This window comes from Gopherus flavomarginatus, chromosome 5, assembly GCF_025201925.1.
Source record: "Gopherus flavomarginatus isolate rGopFla2 chromosome 5, rGopFla2.mat.asm, whole genome shotgun sequence".
Taxonomy (NCBI): Eukaryota; Metazoa; Chordata; order Testudines; family Testudinidae; genus Gopherus; species Gopherus flavomarginatus.
In genome coordinates this window covers 8,264,105-8,284,312 of record NC_066621.1, presented here as the reverse complement: position 1 = coordinate 8,284,312, position 20,208 = coordinate 8,264,105, and the positions used below count along the sequence as shown (strand labels likewise).

At 43.0% G+C, this 20,208-nt stretch overlaps 3 protein-coding genes across 12 annotated transcripts in view; all 3 read right to left on the bottom strand.

Moving 5' to 3' along the window:
• Positions 1-10,985, bottom strand: part of CSDE1 (cold shock domain containing E1) — a 49,878-nt gene extending 38,893 nt beyond the window's left edge. Inside the window, exons 1-3 of one of the 5 annotated variants that reach the window (XM_050954291.1) lie at positions 10,745-10,985; positions 4,958-5,348; positions 1,418-1,567 (exon numbers count right to left, since the gene is read on the bottom strand). In XM_050954291.1, the coding sequence (XP_050810248.1) occupies positions 1,418-1,558 (141 nt within the window). In that variant the 5' untranslated portion in view covers positions 1,559-1,567; positions 4,958-5,348; positions 10,745-10,985. Of the gene's footprint in view, positions 1-1,417; positions 1,568-4,957; positions 5,349-9,530; positions 9,953-10,744 lie in introns of those variants that run through there. The other 4 variants (XM_050954293.1, XM_050954295.1, XM_050954292.1 and 1 more) reach the window with 4 other exon arrangements.
• The window catches only part of NRAS (NRAS proto-oncogene, GTPase), a 90,383-nt gene extending 72,556 nt beyond the window's left edge, over positions 1-17,827 (bottom strand). The window contains exon 1 of the mRNA XM_050954413.1: positions 17,824-17,827. The gene's annotated coding sequence lies outside the window, so the exon portion shown is untranslated. The remainder of the gene's footprint in view (positions 1-17,823) is intronic.
• On the bottom strand, positions 12,742-18,069 carry SIKE1 (suppressor of IKBKE 1). 6 transcript variants are annotated; one of them, XM_050954386.1, is made up of 6 exons: positions 17,969-18,065; positions 17,112-17,333; positions 16,919-17,024; positions 15,995-16,137; positions 15,500-15,613; positions 12,742-14,830 (listed from the first exon to the last, which is right to left on the bottom strand). In XM_050954386.1, the coding sequence occupies exons 1-6, from the start codon at positions 18,017-18,019 to the stop codon at positions 14,729-14,731; spliced, it is 738 nt and encodes a 245-aa protein (XP_050810343.1). In that variant the 5' UTR covers positions 18,020-18,065; the 3' UTR covers positions 12,742-14,728. The 6 variants fall into 6 exon arrangements, with proteins under 6 accessions (XP_050810343.1, XP_050810341.1, XP_050810340.1 ...); XM_050954384.1 differs by having other exon boundaries at positions 12,742-14,850; positions 16,919-17,333; positions 17,969-18,069; XM_050954383.1 differs by having other exon boundaries at positions 16,919-17,333; positions 17,969-18,068.
• Between the last annotated feature and the right edge of the window lie 2,139 nt (positions 18,070-20,208).

The following is a 20,208-nucleotide window of genomic DNA, read 5'->3' as shown; positions in this document are numbered from 1 at the left end:
AAAAAGTTTAACCCAATTGTAATAGTAATTAAATATTGGTTGGAGCCTGGCAGAGCTTTTAAAAACTTAATTGAATAATAATGGAGTTAGAAGAAGGAAAAAAAGTTAGATTAATTCAATCATCCTTTAATGTTTCTCTATAATACTCTTCTTTAGAGACACACAAAATTCTGAAATGTATTAAAAGAACTATTTCTTTAGATTTATAAATATGCAACATGGGAGCCCTCCAAAAGAATCTCTTATTCTTAACACTTTGATACTTCGAAGCAGAAGTGTGCTAGTTATGTTTTAAAATAAGACCAAATTAGTATCTATTATAAAGAGGAGGTCCTAACATTACAAGAAACCATGAACATTGTGCAATTCACAGAGACCATTCGAGATAAAGTGCCATCAACATGCAGTTTGAGACACTACATTTAATGTTTTCAGCTGTTGCAGTTTCCAACGTATCTGTTTAAGAAACTGATTGCGGGTTTTCCTTTTGTTCTCAGATACTCATACATTCTGATCTGTTACAGCACCAGAGTAACATTAAAAACCAGTTAACATTCATAGGGTTAAAAGGCTTCAGAATAGCTTGTATAATGGCAATACTTTTTAACTATAGAACAGAGAATTAGGCATTCGTGTACTCAAATCTATGGTTAAAGCCGTGCATATTAGAGTTTGCCGGCCAGAGTGACGTTATTGATCTCGAGGCGGGAAGCACAACTCTGGCTGTAAATTTCTTAAGCCACAAAACAGTAACGGATTTCCTGCTAAGTAGAATGGACAGAAAGCCTAGGGCAATCAAATGCCTGCAAGGGTCAGGTTCTGATTCTCTCTCAAAGAGAAACTACATCAATGCTTTGGGTGGTGGCATAAGAAGAGAGACATGATTTCAAGTCTGGAAGTTATTGCTGAGGGTACTGAGCTTGTGCTTCTCAACAGGACTTCACTTGGAACATATTTGTTACATACTGGCTTTTTAAAAATGGAGTGTCATGTAAAGGTGTCAACACAGACCACAAGTGCTGTTTTAGTTCTATGATCCAACCCAGCCCCTCATTTTGCAGTTTAAGATGAAAGGCAGATGGGGTAGCTTATACCAGGAAATAGTCAAAGTCAATAATATACATCCCCACAGGATGCACTTGGACCAAATGGCAGTTACATACACAGCACCAAAAAAGTTGGGGGGAAGGAGGAGACAAATGACATTTTCATGTGGTAAAAGTTTCTGAAACAGATACAGGAAAACAAAAAAACAGCTAGGATTTCCAATTGGCTCAGAAAGAATTGGATTCTTTAACTTGTTAAAAGGTTTGATATTAGAAAAGTTGAAAAGGGAGAATGTATGTGCAAAGTTGTTAGCCCCTAAGACTCACCATGCTATTAAAACGCAGAGGTATAGACTACTGCCCTGACTTACAGATCTCTGATACAGGGGGGTCCTCTTCTGCTTTTTAGACCCAGATGAGGTAGAAGATGAAGAGAAAGGTAAAAGAAGAGAAGGAGGGGAAGCTGCAGGAGGGGGGAGAGGATCTGATGACACAGTATAATGGTTCTCCATCTCATACAGCTGTGATAACATAGTACAATATTATAACTAGTCAATATTTAGCACAACTTTAAACACACAAGTCACTGTTAGTCAAGTCCATATCCTATAAGAGGTTAAACTAATCAGAACTTCACACAAATATTAAACCCACATTTCAGTTGTTTGCACAGGTTTACTGAATTCTTTTCAAGAAAACCATACATGGCTACATTTCTAGTCCTGCATTTCCATTTTCTTTCCACTCACAGGCTTGCTCAAACTACCAGCAGCATAGCCAGATCCTACACAAAAGCTAGAGGCCAAAAGGCAATAAACATTAGAAGGAGAATGTATAGAAGTACCTCCAGAGCAGAGGTAGTTACTATAGATGTTATACATAGACTAATTTAAAATCCTCTAAACTGCAATTATAATAGCAGTTGCTAAAAATCAATTCAGGGCCTCTTCCATCTTTAAACTTCTTCCACACTGAGAATAGGATATGTGGTGTTCTATTGTCCCATTTTAAAGAGAGAGCAGAACAGGCTAGGTTAAGGGAAGCAGTAGTTACCACTTCAGCAAGATTGAACCTGACACTACCAACAGTTGTCAGGGGACCTGACATGGCTCCCATTGAAACCTGTGGGAAGATTCTCATTGATTTAAATGGGTACAGGATCCGGGTTTTGCTTTGTATCTATGCCAGTGAAGAGCTTCTCCAAATTAAATTCTGTAGAAATCTTGTGTCTAGCAATACAATACTCATAAATTGGAATATCTGAAAGTTGAGAGACTAGTTAAGTCTGAGAGAACCTACAATTTTAGGAAGGCTTGAGTGTTTCACTTTTCCCATTTTTAACAACTTGCCATGTCTTTCATTACAAGAGCTTCTCCGTGAGTGAGAGGGCAGAACACAGACAAAGACAAATCTTGAGAGGTGCCGAGCACCTGAAAACTTTCATCTATTCTTACTGGGAACTGCAAGTAGTACACTTCCTGCAGGATTTGGTCCTTCATGTAACATCAAGAGCAAGCTGAACCTTCTACTGTCCAGGATTTTAACTGTTCTCCATTTGGTATAGTACAGTGGCCAGCAGCTTTGCTACAAGCCTTAGTTTAGGCAGTTGATTTCTCTTCAGCCATATTTAGCATTTTATTCAAAAGCCTTGAAATACGTCATAGAAAGATCTGTTCTTCCATGGAGCTAAGGTACAAGTGAAAATACCAAAAACTAATCTAGATAAACTAGATAAAAATGCAAATATTGAGTTTTATAAACAGTTGCTGTACAGTCAAGTTAACTATCCCAGGTTTTGTTGCCACATTATAACTGAATAAAAACAAGTTTGGATCAGTAAAGTTATGTGGGGCAAGACACTTTCCTTCTCCTGTGAAAACAGTAACTCCACCAAGCTGCTTCAAAACCATTTTTCCTATTTTCTTGGGACATCCCAAGTGAAAGGAAACATTTCATATCCAGTTACATCAGAATAGGAGAGATTTTTCTGCTACACTGGAAATTTTAGAGCTTTCTGATAAAATAATGAATTCATACATCATTATGACTTAAGTAACAAACCAGAAAGAAAAGCTTTTAAGAAACCTGACCACTTTACCTGAGTCTTGCTCAGACTGATGCAATTTCTCAAGTCAGTAATAACCAAGGTTTGTAACTTCTATGACTGGATAAAATGTTTCAAACAAATCAAGCATCAAGAAATGCATCAACTAAAGCTTAAATATTAGCAAGTAGTAGAAGCTTTAGAGAATAGCTAAAGAATTTCTAGTAGCTATGTCAAAATGTACTAATATATGATATCATGGAGGTAATATCAAATGCACTTACCACTAGAACACTAGCTCCAAAGGCAAAATTCTAAAATTACAAGAAGCTTCAAAACCATAATCTTGGTATATTCAGACAGATGCTCAAAATATCTTTATTCCTTAAATGTTACAATGACCAGAATGCCCTCCACAGTTCTACACTGTAGGAGAGCCTTCTGCCATAAGCCTAAACCAGACCAGAATTTCAGGCTTTGGGATACCCACCTTCAAAGTGATGCAACCCCTAGGGCACCTTCCTTTGTGTGGCAGACAGCATCAAGGGAAGGTAACACCTTTAAATACTCCCTGTTGATTGGTTTTAACAGGATCAACGCTAAAAATTATTTTAAAAAAGAGGAGCTGGTGTCCTGCAAATGGTCAACAGTGAGGAAATGGCTTTCAAACTGAAAAAAGCTCAGCAACAGTATGGGTGAAGCAACTAACCTATTCTGAAAGAGCTATAGTGAGGGTGGCAGACGCCTTACATCGATAAAAGAGGTCCCAAGTTCTATGAAATCCATTTGAAAAATGGCCTCTGCATGCTTCTGAAACAGAACTGCCAATAAATGCCATTGGAACTAGAGGTATTCAAGTGTTACAAATATGCAAAAAAGTTAAAAACTACATTCAAAAAACCTCAACTAACAAGGTAAAGGCACTTTGCTGTAATTTCTCTTGCCCAAAGGAAGTTTTTGCATTATACCATTTGAGCCAGTTTGGGTTTAATATTAAGACTATTTCTAGAACGGTGAAAAAAATTTACTGATTGGCCGTAATATGATAATTTCAGTCCAACAGGAGATGCATTGCCCAGCTTGGCACTAAGGTATGCAGTAGAGGGAGAAAAACAGTAAGGAAAATTTAACAAGTTCTTTCCAAGTGCTTGACATATTTCTACGGCTATTTCAACTGAATTTTATAACGCTGAATATAACAAAATCAACCAAGAACCTTGTCGATTTACATGTGCCACTTATCCAGAGTCCCATCACAAAAAGGTGCTCAAGGCAGCTTTCAAAGAAGAAGCCAGATTAAAAAAAAAAGTTGCAATTGCTGCACTAGTCTACAGAAGCTTGGATCACTTTTTGCAATGCAGAAGCCAGATGCTTTTTGCTAGACTGGACCCATGGGTACTCTCCAACTCAGGAGTCCACTACCAAAATAAGTCATCTGGTACATTTAACCTGCCAGTTTACAGAAATGGGGACTATCAACTGCAGCAATATCAGTATTTGAGGAAAAATAGGAATTTTCTTTACAAGAGATACCGATATAAAGCATTAAAGTAAACTGATATTTCAAGAGAAACCTGGAGAAAATTCTAGACGCTTTGAGAAATGATTGCATGCATTTACAAGATTGCTTTCTGTTACTGGTCAAGTGACTACGAGCTACAAGTGACAGTTTTTAAAAAGATTCCATAAATAGTTTTAAATTGAAGCTATCAGGTTCTATTAATTCTACCCTCATACATTTGAGGCCAACAAACACTAGTCTAGGCAATAGTGAATATTTGTTAACAAGTTGTGAGTTACATTCCAAATAATTGAAGGATTTAGTTCAGAACCATTTATAACTGTTTAATACAGTACATGCACCAACCTCGCAGTGATATTCAAATATTGCACTTTCAGTAGTATTTGCTGATTCTTCTGTTTCAGCACACGTTTCAAAGTATGAAGACTGCTATTATTAAAAAAAGACAGCAAGAGGAAAATGATCTATGAAGCTAATAAAGAATATAACTGCTGCTGCACTGGGGAGTTTCAGTGCAGCACTGGAGAAAACAAAGACTACTAGCAGCGTTGGGACGTGCTCTTTTGAAGCTGTTGAGTAGGCACAAACTTCTTGTTTCAGATCAAGTGTTGTGTCTTCAGTACAGGTTTACTCTTCTTTGGTCTTGTTTTGTTGTTACAATGTGGCGTTTTCCTTTCCTGATCTGAACTTGAAGCAGCAGTTTCAGGTGGTAAATTCTGTTCTGTTACACTTCATACTGGAAAACAAAAAACACACACACATAGTAAGTATAATTGGGATAAACATACTATAAACCATAATTTCCTACCACCAAGTACTTTGCCACTACCTTAATGCTGCAGGTTTGTCCCATGTTGGGCAAGATTATCTGCTTTTATAGATACACTAGTTTTCCCATTTTTGGTCTTAGATTCCCAAGAGGATCCACCTCCAGCCAGGGAGGGAACAGAAACATTTCCAACTCATGATGGTCTCTGCAGATATACATATAAAAACACTGCAACAGTAACCTTGCTTTGATCAATACCAAGTGAATGAAAGGGGTCATTTATGTAAAATTTGAACCTTTTCTCCTAAACTGTTTATATGATCCATTTAACAGCACTTTATGTCTAGTCAGTTTCACCATTTAATCAACAAGCCTCCCCTGCTGTTGGTATGGGTCTTTGACACAACCAGAAACTTTAAAAAAAACAATATGGTCAGGGAGATGTACGTGCAGGTCTAGTACCTAGAACTACTCTCACTTTGTATAAAACTGAAACACTTTGTGACTGATGGTGTTCCTTGAATCTGTTATTGCTGTAAGTGAACAGCCTGCATACTCTGACAACACAGACAAGTTGTACCATCATTTGTCATTTTATGACATTTCAAAACCTCAGTATGCAACACCTAGATAGAGCCAATGAAAAGCATCATTATACTATTAGACTATTCCACTCTGTAATAACGACTGGTCGTTACAACCCTTTCCGAATACATACTGTTTTAATTTCTACAAGCAGAGGGCTTGAAACAGAAACTGACATCTAATGCACTGGACTACTAGGTGAAAGAAACCATTGAGGGCATAAGTATATCCTGTACAAGTGTGTTCCCTGGCTAGGAAAACAGTGAAGTTACATATCACAACTGGTGGAAACTCTATTCATTGAGTAGTTATCAATGGCACACTGTCCAAACTGGGAAGGCATATGTAGTGGCATCCCACAGGGGTCAGTCCTGGGTCTAGTATTTAATATTTTCATTAATCTGGATAAGGGAATGGAGAGCATGCTTATAAAATTTCCAGACAACACCAAGCTGGGAGGAGTTGCAAGCATTGTGGAAGACAGGATTAGAATTCAAAAGGACCTTGACAAATTGGAGAATCGGACTGAATTCAACAAGATGAAATTCAATAAAGGCCGTGACTTAGGATTTGCACTTAGGAAGCAAAAACCAATGGTACGACAAAATGAGGAATAACTGGGTTGGTGGTAGTACTGCTGGAAAATATTGGGAGGAGGTTAAAGTGGATCACAAATTAAATGCGAGAACAACTGATGCAGCTGTAAAAAAGGTTAATATTCTGGGGAATATTAACACAAGAATTGTAAGACAGACAAGAAAATTATCCCACTCTGCTCAGCACTGGTGAGGCCTCAGGTGGAGTACTATGTCCAGTTCTGGGTATCGCACATTAGGAAAGATGTAGAAAAACTTCGAAAGAGCCCAGCAGACAGCAACAAAAATGATCAAAGGATTTAGAAAACCTGACCTATGAGGAAAGATAAAAAAATCAGGCTAGAGAAAAGAGGACTGAGGGGGTAACTGATAACAGTCTGCAAATATGTTAAGGGCTGTTAGACAGAGGAATGTTGTCAATTGTTCTCTTATGTCCACTGAAGGCAGGACAAGACAAAGGGTTTGATCTACAGCAAAGGAGATTTTTAGGAAGTTCTGGAATCCCCATCAGATGTTTTTAAGAACAGGTTAGACAAACATCTGTCAGGAAATGTCTAGGTTTACTTGGTTATGGCTCAGTGCAGGGGGCTACACATGACGACTTAGAGGTCCCTTCCAGCACTATATTTCTATGATGTTCCCCACATCTGGAGGCTGAGGACAGCAACTCAGCCTATGAGTGCTTTCTTTGCAGCATCATTCCCCCTTTCTCCCAGCCGGACTTGAGAAACCATCATCCACCGTGAAGAATAATACTGACTGAGTCCACACTGATTTAAGATTCCTCCTCCATAATCTGAAAATACCATACCAAAAGGGAAATTTTGATCAGAAACTTATAAGACAATTCTTAACACAACTATGCTACTATGGAGATACAAGAGGGTTTCAGGTACTGCAGAAGCACAAGACCTCCATGCAAATAGCTCTGATTCAGTGGATCCCTGAAATAATGGATAAGTCCACAGAGTCAGATCCACAAGGACAGACTCACTGTTTTGTGGCTAGAGCCCCCACCCCCCACAAGGTGCAAAAGCACACACACACACACCTTAGCATGCAAAATGAAGGGTTTTTTCCAGATATACACAGTCCTAGTTTATCTCAGTAATTTTCCACATAATTAAAACACACCAGCAGTACAAGTTTGCATCTCTCTGCATGATCCAGCCTGGAAAAAAGACTTGATTTCTGATGTTTCTTGAAAGTTTAAGCTTATGGCTATTAATGCTCTGTGAGGAACAGGGAATTTAGCCTGTCATAAAAAGCTGAGAATGTGCACCAAATTTTGAAGTTATTTACAAATGTTTCCAAAAGCATTAGGTTATTAATATTTCTACCCTCACTACACCCACACAGCACCCGCAACAAATCAAGCTATTTGAGAGATGCACAAGAGAGTAAATTGAGAAGCTTTACCAAAATCAAGCGACAATATCCACTTGCCCATAATGTACACAGACCATGTCATCTTAAGGAGGGCCAATTGTTACTATATAGCATCATCAGTGCAAATGGGGCATCATGTCTCAGTATGAAGATTATAAACTGACTTGCCACAGAAGACAACGGGAAACTTAAGGGACACAATAACAATGGAGAGAACCTATTGAGTTTTTTTTTTTTTGAGGGGGGGAGGGGAGAAGGGGAAGGGATGCCTTGCAAAAAAAAAAGAAAGGATCCCCTTATTAAAATATTTTTTTATCTAAACTGCTTAGCACACTATTGGTACTATTAAATTAATGCTACATTATACACTTTTTAGCCCTGCAGGAACATGACTTAGTTCTTTCACGAAGCGATTCAAAACATTTCTTATCCTAATTACATGTCTGCCTAGGGCTAATTTAATTAGATACAGAAATTTTTTTAGCACATACTTTCATTTCATAATTTTGGTTTGATGTAGAGATGAGTTTACCATTCGTACAGTATTGAAAAAGGTTTGGTGAGTCAGACAGAACTTGACTAAAATCTGAATGTGTGTCTGCCTCAAATTCTTTACTTTTCAACTCAGCTGCTATAAATACTCCTCCCAGCCATAAACACAGAGAGCAGCTGCCCAGCCCTCAAGTCACACTGGTCTCTGCATTTGTATATTTACAGCAGAGAGGATTAACTAGGAGACAAAGCGAAAGCTATGCATGTTTTACAGTTTAAGGTCTTTCAAGTTTTAATTAATTTAAATAAGAGGGTTATTAAATGTTCTGCACATGCATGTTTTCAGTTCATCAGAATCAAAAAATTGCCAGGCTGCAGCCACAACCACTTTCTGTTACATTCCAGTTTGAAACAATGGGTATTCTCATGTAGTTTCACACAAGGCAACAGATGAGGTTAAAACACCATTTGTGCAACTCAAATGTGTTTATTTTTAATATATAGTTTAAGAGAACGATGCTGCCATGTTTAATGGAAATGGGATGTTAAATTTTTAGCTAGCAAGTCACAGCTCTGAAGACATACTAATTATTTTATACTAAGGTTTCTTTTGGAGAGCCTCCAAATATTTCATTGTTTAAGCATCTTCTATCAGCTAAAGGTAACAGTAATATGATATCCACAAACCTGGGCCAATGAAGCAGCAATTGTTAGATGCCATTACTCTGAAGCTGAGATTGTTTAAAAGCATTTGGGGAAGGGGCTGGAAATCAAAGTAGAGATTGAAATGACAAATTTGTCAGTAGGCCATGCAAGTTAACAGATGTATTTAAAAACAATTCAAACTGAAACAAGGGTAAATATTAAAAAGCGAAGTTAGTTTTATCCTTTAAATTGGTTTAGAGCTAGCTGGTGTATCTTGTGGAATGATGTTATTATACCAGACAAAGAACAGAATCTGATGCATCGTTCTCATTAGCAGGGAAACCACTGGGAGCAAACCAAGTGGCCCATGCAGACAAGTACAGTGCACTGAATATTAAGAAACACTATTTCACTAGGAGAGTGAAACATAGGAATGGGTTACCTGCGGAAGTAGAGGAACCTCCTTCCTTAGGAGTTTTTAAGGCCCAGCTTGACAAAGCCCTGGCTGGGATGATTTAGTTGGGGTTGGTCCTGCTCTGAGCAGAGGGTTGGACTAGATGACCTCCTGAGGTCTCTTCCAACCCTGATAGTCTATGATTTTATCGTATCCAAGCACATGTTAGGTTGGAGGGAGCGGCAGCCTCCCCATTCAGGCCTCCAAGCTGTCTACAACACGTTACTTTGCAGCAAGATGGTAGCGGCTGTGAAAGGCTAAGGAGGAAAAAACCCAGGGACGCCCTAGTTTGGGGTGGTGCCGAACTCCTCAGTACCGGACGTGAGGCGCTGAGCAGAGAAGTAGCGCAGTCCTGCCAGGGGCTTAGGAGAAAGGGACTGGAGACCAGAGTGTGACAAAGCATCGGCCCAAGAGGGAGCCCCTCCCCGCAGACCCGCTCAGGCAGGCCGTAGTGCTGTGAGTCCGCCGGCCATGACGGCTCCTCGACAAGTCAGCAGAGGCCGGACCTGCGACCCTCGCCGCATACAAAAGGGGGGGGGGGGGAGAGAAGAGAAAGGAAAATGGCGGCTGCTCGCCCCCCCACCACACACACAAAGGAAGAGAGGCCTGCGCTCCCTCCCGGGCGGGGCTGACTACGCGCTGCATGCCGGGACCTGTAGTTCGTCCCCGTTCCAGCCCCGCAGCTGCCCACACTCCGTTCCCAAGAGCCCTCGGCAGACTCCTCATAGAGCACCTTGGAACGTATCGTCCTCCTCGCGCCCAGGCCTCCATCCCCCAGCAGCCCTCGCAGGCTGCCCCGCCTAGTGGCTGTGGGGAATCGTAGCACTGAACCTGCCTAGGCTCCCGGCCCCACGCAGCTCGAACTACACCCCCAGCAGTCCCCGCGGCGGGCCGCCGCCCACTGCACGCTGGGACTTGTAGTGTTCTCGCTACTCAGGCCCCATCATCGGCCCACAACCCCCGGGACGCCAGCAGCGCCCGCGCCGGCCGCGGCCTACCGCGCCAGGCCCCATCGGCCTACCCGCGCCTCACCACAGGAAGGGCGGGGGAGGGGCTCCGCCAGCTCGGGACCGTTGGACGGAGGAGACGATGGAGACGCCGGCTCTCAGGCCACGTCTGCCCCTCCCGCCGCCCCTCGGAGCTCACAGAGCCCGACTAGGCGGGTGCCGGCGCTCCAGGGCCGCTCCTCGGGCCGCACTTACCCCAACAGCTCAGCGCCCCCGCTCCAGCGCCGCCATGAGCAGCACGGCACAGCACGTAGGAATAAATCCCAGCCTCTCGCGAGAGACCCGTGGGGAGGGGCTGGCAACGGAGACAGGACGCGCGTGCGCGCGGGGAACCCGACTCACGGAATGAGGGGAATGCGCAAGCTCATAAAAGCCCTTCTCCGCTGGGGACAGTGCGCATGCGCGCATCCCCTCCCCCCTCCGGGGCAAGGGGCAATGTGCGCTTGTGCGAGAAGCGAAGCCAACGGGCGAGGCGTTAGGGCCCTAAGCCCGTGACAGCGACTAGTGGTCGCGCGTGCGCAGCCCCGAGGGTTCCGTGTGCTCAGGCCGCTGCTAGGGGGCGCGGCCGAGGGACCCCTGGGCCAGCCCGCAAGGCGAGAAGCGGCGGCGCCCCCTCGTGGCGGCACGGGACTCGGGAAAGGCAAAACAACACGGGTTTCCACGTGCGGGGCGTGTCTCGGCTGAGTGCCAGACACGCTGCCGGTATGGGCACGCCGGCCCGTCTGCATCCCGCACCAAGCACGCATAGGAAGGCAGGGCTGTTGTGTTTTACACCAGCTCAAGACTCGCGCCAACAGGCTTAAACCAGCATTAGCTCTATATTATGGCTTCCAACTGTGCTCACACCAATGAAATTAATCAGTCTAGTTTTGCTTTTCTAGAAAAGAAGAGTCAGCTGCAGTTGTGTAATCTCTTATCTTTAACAGCATTCAGTTCTAAGCCTTTGAAAATTATTTACAGTAACTTACAAAGCCACTGAGTGCTCTACTATCCAGGATGAAAGTACTATTTCAAAATAGCCTTTCAGTGTTAGTCATGAGATGTTAAAGTGCAGATCTTGTCCTATGCAATAGATCTATTCCTGGACATGCCCATACTGTGCTACAGGCAGCTGTTCTACTTTTTTGGTTTGTTAACAGGGACAGGAGAAGCAGCACAACAATTAAAATGCAGGATTCCTTTGCTCCCATAAAAGCTTGAAATAACTCCAAGAAATGAAGCATCAGAAATAAACCAAAGATTCTGATGCTGCATGAATTTGCCCTGTTACTCTGTTAAGGGTCAGAAAAGTTCGGTCCTGAACTAAACAAAATTATTAGGAAAATAAATAAGGATTTGATAGCTGTTCTTTACAAGTTTTTTCAGTTGGGTCCTACTTTGTCTAAAGAGACATTTCAAAGTTTTGGGAGAAGGGGTTGTATCCTTTCTCTCCATGGATTACAGTGCTAAGTAGAAAGCAACAGGAAGAACCAAGTGGTCTTTCAGATGTGGATAGCCCATTTAATCTTGTATTGACAGGGAGGGGAAGCAGGGCTTTTCCATTGTTGGCCCCCAGTTACAGAACTTCCACTACCAATAGCCATAAGAGTACTTCACTCTTACTGCAAAGCTACAGTAGGGGAGTATATGGTCTCATACAATATAAACATATGTAATTTTACCAATTCACAGCCCTGGTATTACAGTAAAACTCATCATGTGCTAGAGGTTATGTGGAGATATAGGAATACAGTCCTGTGCCCCAGAGAGCTTGCAATGTAAAAGCATTCAGAGCACGTTCCTCAGTCAAATCTGACAGACAGCTGGAATTCTTCAGGAGATATTGCTACAGATACAATATGTCACCCTTTCAGAAATCAAAGGCCACATTAGTGGAACTGTATCAGGTGGTAGCCGTGTTAGTATGTATCTACAAAAAAAACAAGGAGGCCCGTAGCATCTAAGAACTGGGTTTTTTACCCAAGAAAGCTTAAGCCCAAATAAATCTGTTAGACTTTAAGGTGGCACCAGATTCCTTGTTGTATTAGTGGAACTAACTCCTTTTTTCTCTTTTCTCATGCAAACTGGATGTTTGTGCACAGAGCACTCATTTTTGTTTTGCCTCTGTTATAACTTCAATAGTCAAAGTAATTACATTGCATAGGGTTACAAGTGTTGGTAGGCAGCCATCTATACAAAGCACAGTCACATGGTAATACTTTGAGATTTATTTCAAGAAAAATAAAAAGCCAATATACATACTTGATAAACCTGAGACGTAAAGAAAACTGTTTCAAGTCAGCTGACCGATTAGAGCAGGCAAATGAGAATTTTCTTAGCACACCACAGTAACACTAATTTATTTATAGTATCTCATCCCTTAGAATATTTACAGTACAAATCAGAATCAAACAAACTGAGCACATATCTGCTCATTACAGGAACTCATCTGACACTGAAAGTGGCACTGATGGCATATTTAAAGGCATAAAGCTATGACTGGTGCTAAGGAAGTTTCTACTAAACTTGAAGCAGTTTCTACTAATTAGTCTATGTCTGTATAGCACAGAGTAGCAGCAGTTTTTCTGTCAATTCCACATTCTGTATTCAGGATCCCAGTTCCTGGTGGTTGCAGTATGGTCATACAGGACGTGGAAAGGTGCCAAATTATTCCTCAGCACTTCCACAAGACAAATTGTGGGAAGTGAAGCAACAGGGAGGTATTTTGCTCTTGGACTGAAGTTCAGGTGCTGTGATGAAAGGCTGGATTTTCAACAGTAAGGCATCTAATTCACTGACTTCATTGGGAGTTAAGCACCCTTATGCTCTTCTGAAAATCCCTCCAACAGCAATAAGTCACACTCAACAATACATTTAGGCTCTCAGATTCTACAGTGAACATGTACTTTTAGAAAGGTGGAATAGCAGAAGTACTCATTAAAACAGCACCCTCGACTCCTCTTCCTAGTAAGGATTTCAGTGATGACTGTCTGAGAAGGTGACTGCTGCTCAGCTTCCAATTCCTTAAACTCCACGTCTTAATCAAGCTGCTGTACAAACCAGTGTGGTGTCATGAGGTGGAATGCATTTACACCAATCTCACAGCACACATTACCATAAAAGCAAGATCCGTGATAAATAATCACTGTTTGCATCTCTACACTGAAGCACTATGATAAAAATGACCTTGAGGTCGCCCAGCCATGAGAAGAATGCAGAAAACTGCTGTCTGATCTCAAAGCACTAAGTTATTTCATTTATTCTTCAACTGAGATGGAAGAAAGGAGAAGAGAATTTTTCTCCCATTATTTTCCTTTCCAGAAAGCCCTTGTCTCTACCCAACTCACACTTGCCAAAGATGTCCTGGTGTGAGGGAAGGAATTCTCTCCCAATCAAAAACACACGGCCTATATCCGTGTCCAACAAAACCCTCACTCACAGAAGAGGATGAAGTAATAACTACACTCTTCTTGGAACTGAGACGTTTAGTATTAATTCATGAAAAGAAATTTTTTGAATACTTGCTAACAAGGATAGAAAGCCTGCAGTTAAAAACTGATCGTTTCTGGATTAAGAGTGATGCCTTTTAAACATTACCTAGTTTTCTGGGCTTTGGGTGTGTTAACTTCTTCCAACACAAGAGCTAGAAAACATGCTAAACTACAGCTCTGCCATTCTCTGGGTCTGTTTACAATAAAAAGCAGAGGGTCTGTATCTAAGTGATATTGTTAACCCAGCCAAATGCTGTTTGGAGAATTATTTAAAGCAAAATTAAATGTCTGATGTTTAATATTTACAAGACAACTACTCCAATAAATGCTTTCACTCATATCTATTAGATAAAAAAAATCACAACTTGTAAAATGCTCTGTAACCACCGATGAAGTAAGAATGCTAAAGTGGATTTGAATTGCTGCCTACAGAGTTAGATGTCTCCCATTGGGGCTGATCCAGAAACATTCTTCATGAGAGGAAACAAACAATTCCAAGGAGTATAGCTGCATAAATACCTCATTGTTAAGCTGCTGTATACTGTTAAGACTGAGCAGCAATGCAAACCATTGCCATCAGAGGGTGACATCTGACAGGGATATCAGGAAACACATGAAGTAATAAAACATAACTAAAATAAAATGTTTTCCTGTACAGTGGTTGATTTCCATAGAGTTTTAAAAGTCAAGAGTTTGAAGAGAGAGAGAGTTATTTTGTGGCTTGAGATGCAATGTCAGGCAGCTCCTCTCGTCTCATCTCGATAGTTTCTTTGCTGATGGATAACAGCTCCCGCAGCTCTTTATTTTCAAGCTGCAAAATCGACATTTTGGCTAAAACAGAAATGAACTAATTCATAATTAAATGACAGTACTATATAGCTCTAAAATACTGAAATTGTACAGTGAGGAACATCTCTGCACTGGCAGAGAGGGGAACTAAATTCTTTTAATTCTACACATACAGACCCCGCGCCCCCCCACCCCCACAGAAGAACCTTGGGTGAATGGAGAGGCATAGTGGCTGTGCTCTTTATTCCGCTTTTAAATGTTTTATTTTGGTCCCCCGACACAAAAATAGTGAGCACAGATGGGGTATCCCTCTGTCTCTTACTTTCTGCTCTCCATGAATAGAAGAAGCATTTCAGAACAGGATTAGTGCATACTATACAAAACAGCAGCATCTATGAAGTAAAATCCTAGTTGCTGACTGCTACAGAAATATTAAATATAGAAAGACGTGTCTTTCTAAAGTTGTTTGCTATTTGGTGTGTTTTTTCTAACATTTACTTACTGTATGCAAAATTTAAAGAGATTGTTAGGATTTCCCTTTAAAAAGCCAGCCTGGGTCATATCCCTCTATGAAGTAGAAAAGATCTCTTTGAATCAGTCAATATCCCAAGACCTAGATTTACCCTTAGTGAGTACGAGTAGGCAACAGGCCCATCTCACAGCCAACTTCGAAGTCACAGCAAAGTCTTACCTCCAACTGGGCTAGTTTTTCCTGAATTTTACAGAATTGATCATCATCCACCTGAACAGCTTTTCTCATTGCTTCCCCCATCTCACAGATTCTGTCTACGTGACTCTCAATTTCCTGCAAATACATTGAAGCAGGACAATACTATGCTCAGTTCACAGTGACACTGTTTTACATCTTCCAAATACTTTTTCAATAGCTAAAAGTAGGACAAATAGTCCTACTTGTTCCTTTTTAAAATGTAGATTTTATTAAGTTGAAATGGAACTCTGGGTTATTGCTGCAGGGTTTATAGGAAGTAATGGAAGGTGCAGGAGGTTCCGTGGCTTATGGAATCAGGAAGGATATTTCAGAGCAGAATTGTTTGTGGGGAAGGATACAAAGCAAACATAAAGGTAAACAATACTGGCAGAGCACAGGAGTTTTTAAAGTACAAACTTTATTCCCAACACTTGCCAGAAACAGGTAAAATCATGAGTACCGCCCTCCCCAACTTACCAAAGAGTGAGCCTCATGCACTTTTAGGACTGGCTCAGCATCCACATCTTTTCTTCCCATTATTAAATGTAACATCTGCTTCCTGTACTTGCTCATGATAAGTTCCAAAGCATCTTGATGTTCCTCCAAGGAAATCCACAACTCTACAACATACAATACAATCATCATGAAACAACAATCTTGAAGGGCACCTTCCTCACTAGTTACATGAGGTTACCTTCCATTATACACATAGACTTAATAAAGGCAAGTTCCTAGCAGGTGTGTAAAATCTCCCACACTTCCTGTTCAATTAAATTACTTTAAAAAGAACATACTGTAAAGTTTTCAAGCAACCCAATATCCCTCTACCTAGAATTGCACATTTAATTACAATCTAGAGACAAATAAACCAATACATTACACTACGATGGAAAAGTTGCTAGCCTCAGGACCGTTACGTTTTATTTATGTAGCAAATATTTTATTCAATATAATAGACTCCAGAGAAGAAATAGCCTTTTCATAGAAGATGGATGCCTTTATTTTCATTGTTCCTCAAGTCATTACAGGTGTTTCCAAAATGCATGTTTCTAAGCTCCCACCTTTAACACACTTTCTTCACAATAAAACCCCATCAAGAAACTTCACTGAAGGGATTCTTTCTTCTGGGACCTTAGTGATAGGGTTAAGAAAGTTCCAAATCTTAATGACTTTCCCTGAGTTATACCACTTAAGAATTATAAGAAGCTACTGGGTAAAATGTAAAGTCATATTTGTTGGTGATGCCTTACCTCTGCACAAACAGTTAAGCACAAGATGCTAGGTATTTTGGTGAATCTGCATTCCTTTCATGTTATGCTGCTTATAGGTATATCATTTACTATTCTAAAGGTTCTAGGCATTCAAGTGTGAAGAGCACCCATGTAGATCTAGACTACTAACCTCTGTTTTCCTGTTGCAAGTCTCTGATCTGTGTGTTTTCTTGCGATAACAAAATGTGAGGTTTGTATTTAGATATGTCCTTCAGATCAGCTGCATCTTCTTGGTACTTGCAAAACAAAGGGACGCTTTTACCAAGGATAACATACATTTGTATAACTCTTTTGCATAGAAGAATGGTGTCTCCTATACTAACCTTTTCTGATAGTGACGTTCCAATCTCCTTCATGGCTGCCACCCGTTTATGGAGGACAGTAGACTGATCAATGAGAGACTCTGCTGCATTATCATGGTCTTTCAGTCTTTCAAGCAAGGTCTTGGCATCTGTTAAGATCTTCTCTATTGTGCAGGTCATAGTGAGCACTGAGAACAAACAGCAGTAGTAGGCACCTGCTTCCCATGTGGGAAACATGCCCTCCTGTGCCGGTGAATTAATAGGAGATTAGCCTCTAACAGGACACGTTTGGGGAGGCCGGGGAATGCCGAGGACACTATACTGGGGGTGTTTCTCCCCAGACTGCTGTGTAGGGCTTGCCCCTGACCCTGCAGCACAGCTGGGGAACTGCCCTAGCGCTGCTGGCCCCTGGGTTGCCAACTTTGGTTGGATGAATTCCTAGAGGTTTCATCACATAATATTATCTTTAATTAAAGATTAATCCTTTAATTCCTGGAGACTCCAGGACAATCCTGGAGTGTTGGCAACCTACCCCCAACTCCAGCTATCCCCAGCACAGCCGCACTCGCCCGCTCCCCGAGCGCTGCCACCCCCAGCGCTGCCACCCCCCGGAACGCCCACCCGCACCCCCAACGCAGCGCGGCTACCCAGGCCGAGCGGGGCGAGATCCGGTCCCGGCCGCAGGGCGCTGAGGCAGGGGCAGGTGCTGCGGCCGGGACCGGGGCCGAGGCCGAGCGCTCACGCGGAGACAGGCAGGGGCTCGGGCAGGTAGCCGAGGCCGCGGCGATGGACGCTACTTAGGCCCCTCCCACGGACGTAGAGCGGACTGGCGGCGGGGCGGGGCGGGGGCAAAGGAAACCCGGCGCGCGGACACTCACCTCCTCAGCCGCCGCTTCCGCGCCCCCACCTGGTCCCGGGGGACCGCGCATGCGTGCTATCTTCCTAGGACGGGTCTTAGCACCCCCCACGGGCTACCGGCATCTGCGCATGCGTAGTACCCGCCCCTGGCTTGAGCGCAATTGCGCATGGGCAGATCTTTCCCCCGCCCTTGCTCACGGTGCAGCGGAGGCTCCACGTGGGCGGGATTCTCCCATGATAACTAACCTCCGACCTCACCCCGTGACCCCGGCCTTCCCTGCCGCTTGCGCTGCTGCCCAACCACGCTGACCTGCGGCTCAGCCCCCACCTGTGAGTCCCGGTATCGGGGCTTTTATTTACCTAGCGTGTGCAGAGTCATCCAGCCAAGCCCTCGCATCTTCAGTGGAGTGATGCAGGCCAAGTCAGCGGGTAGTCATCGACAATGTGCGGTGGCCTCTCTCTTGTGCCGCAGCTGCACAAAGGGCTGTTATGACGGCCCAGCCATACTGATTGGCTGCACAGAGATCTTGCCCAGTCCGGAACCTGTTCACCAGGGACCATTGGTGATGGGGCAATTCACACCCAAGCGGGCAGATTGTGGGGTCGGCGATGAGGGACTGGTTGGGGATTGTAAACAATCCATTCCTCTTGCCAGAGTGTTTCGACCCTAACATCCTGGCACGGTGGATGAGACCATAATGGGCGATGTGACACCAAACTTGCACCTGGTGGTTTAAAAAGGTCACTGTGCAGTGGCAGGCTTGAGTTGGCATGTACGTTCTCCAGTAACTAGCCAGTGGCAATCTTTCATCTGATATGAGGAGGAGCAATATTGCTCAGAACTGGGAGCCATGGGGGAGGAGTCGGACACAGGGTGCTGGAGATGATACGCATGGCGCCATGTAACTGTGTATCCACTAGTTTTGCGTGTGACCAAACTGGTGCGCAGTACTCTACCACCGAATACAAGATGGCAAGAGCTGACGTCTGCAAAGTTGGAGCACAAGCACCCCAAGACGAACCTGTAAGATTGTTGCACATCTTAACTGCTGTCTTCAGGTGGGCATGGTAACTCAGTGTGTGGTCTAAGGTCACCTAGATAGACTGGTTCTACTTCATTCTTCACCTTCTGACCAGGCGCTGAGCCTGGGCCGCTAGGAGCCGGCAGCTGCTGCTGCAGCAGCCCATCGCAGGTGGCTTGTTACAGGCCAAAGCGAGCAACACAAACGAGTTGTCATTGAACTGCTGAGCGTGTCAGCGATTGCCAAGGCCAGGTGTCTGGCAGAACGCGCCCAGGAGGCAGTCCTGCAATTTCCGGCTTTGCAGGGGTCGCTAGCTGGGTCAGTGGGCAGACAGACAAAACGTTTTCCTGTGGTTTTGTTTTATTTCCTTCATTCAGCTTCCTTGCACATAGCATTTCCCAGGTGTGATAAGGCTATTAACCAGATGCTGTGCCTTGATGGCCCATGAGATTTTGATAGTTCTTCTGGCTGGGCGCGGGACCATTCCTGTGCCTGGGTTTGCAAGTTCAGAACAAACATTTTCAAAGGTATAAAGCAAAATGTACATATTTTCTTATAGCATGGAATACTGACATTACAAGTGAGATTAATGCATGCAGAAGCTTACAAGCGTTTCACAGAGTCTAAACACTAAATACATTCTTATCAGACTAACAACTGTTTTGAGGAAAACTAACATACAGATGAACTGGTCTGAACTCCAGCTACGAGTTTGTTAGTTCTTAACGAATGCCGGTAGCCTGGGCAAGAGTTGGCATATGGCCTGCCAGCATCACAATGTCATCATGCCTTTGTGTGATGTCATCCCACCTTTGGGTGGCACTCAATCACTCCAGATGTGTCCTGATTAGATGTGTTGCTAATGACTATACGTGGAGCCCTCTTGACAGCCCCCTTGGCACTGCAGCCAGCTAGAAGATGTAGGCTACATACTTGCAGACTGGGCCCATCAGCAAGGGTTGCCTGGTTCACTTGTGGACTAGCACAGTGCCCTTCCCTCAGCTGTTGACTTAAGACACTGAGACTGACACCTTGACTTGACCATCTATGTATAGTAGAACCTCAAGAGTTACGAATACCTCGGGAATGGAGGTTGTTCATAACTCCGAAATGTTTGTAACGGAACAAAATGTTATGGTTGCTCTTTCAAAAGTTTACTACTGAACACTGACTTAATACAGCTTTGAAACAACTATGCAGAAATAAAATGCTGCTTTTAACCATTTTAATTTAAATGA

Bases quoted from the DNA above. Each gene is read 5' to 3' on its own strand.
- SIKE1 (XM_050954383.1), bottom strand. From the start codon at position 18,019: ATGCGCGGTCCCCCGGGACCAGGTGGGGGCGCGGAAGCGGCGGCTGAG. The intron at 17,334-17,968 runs GTGAGTGTCCGC...TCACCGGCACAG, and splicing joins CGGAAGCGGCGGCTGAGGAG to GAGGGCATGTTTCCCACATG. The intron at 15,614-15,994 runs GTAAGTTGGGGA...ATGTATTTGCAG, and splicing joins TGCATGAGGCTCACTCTTTG to GAAATTGAGAGTCACGTAGA.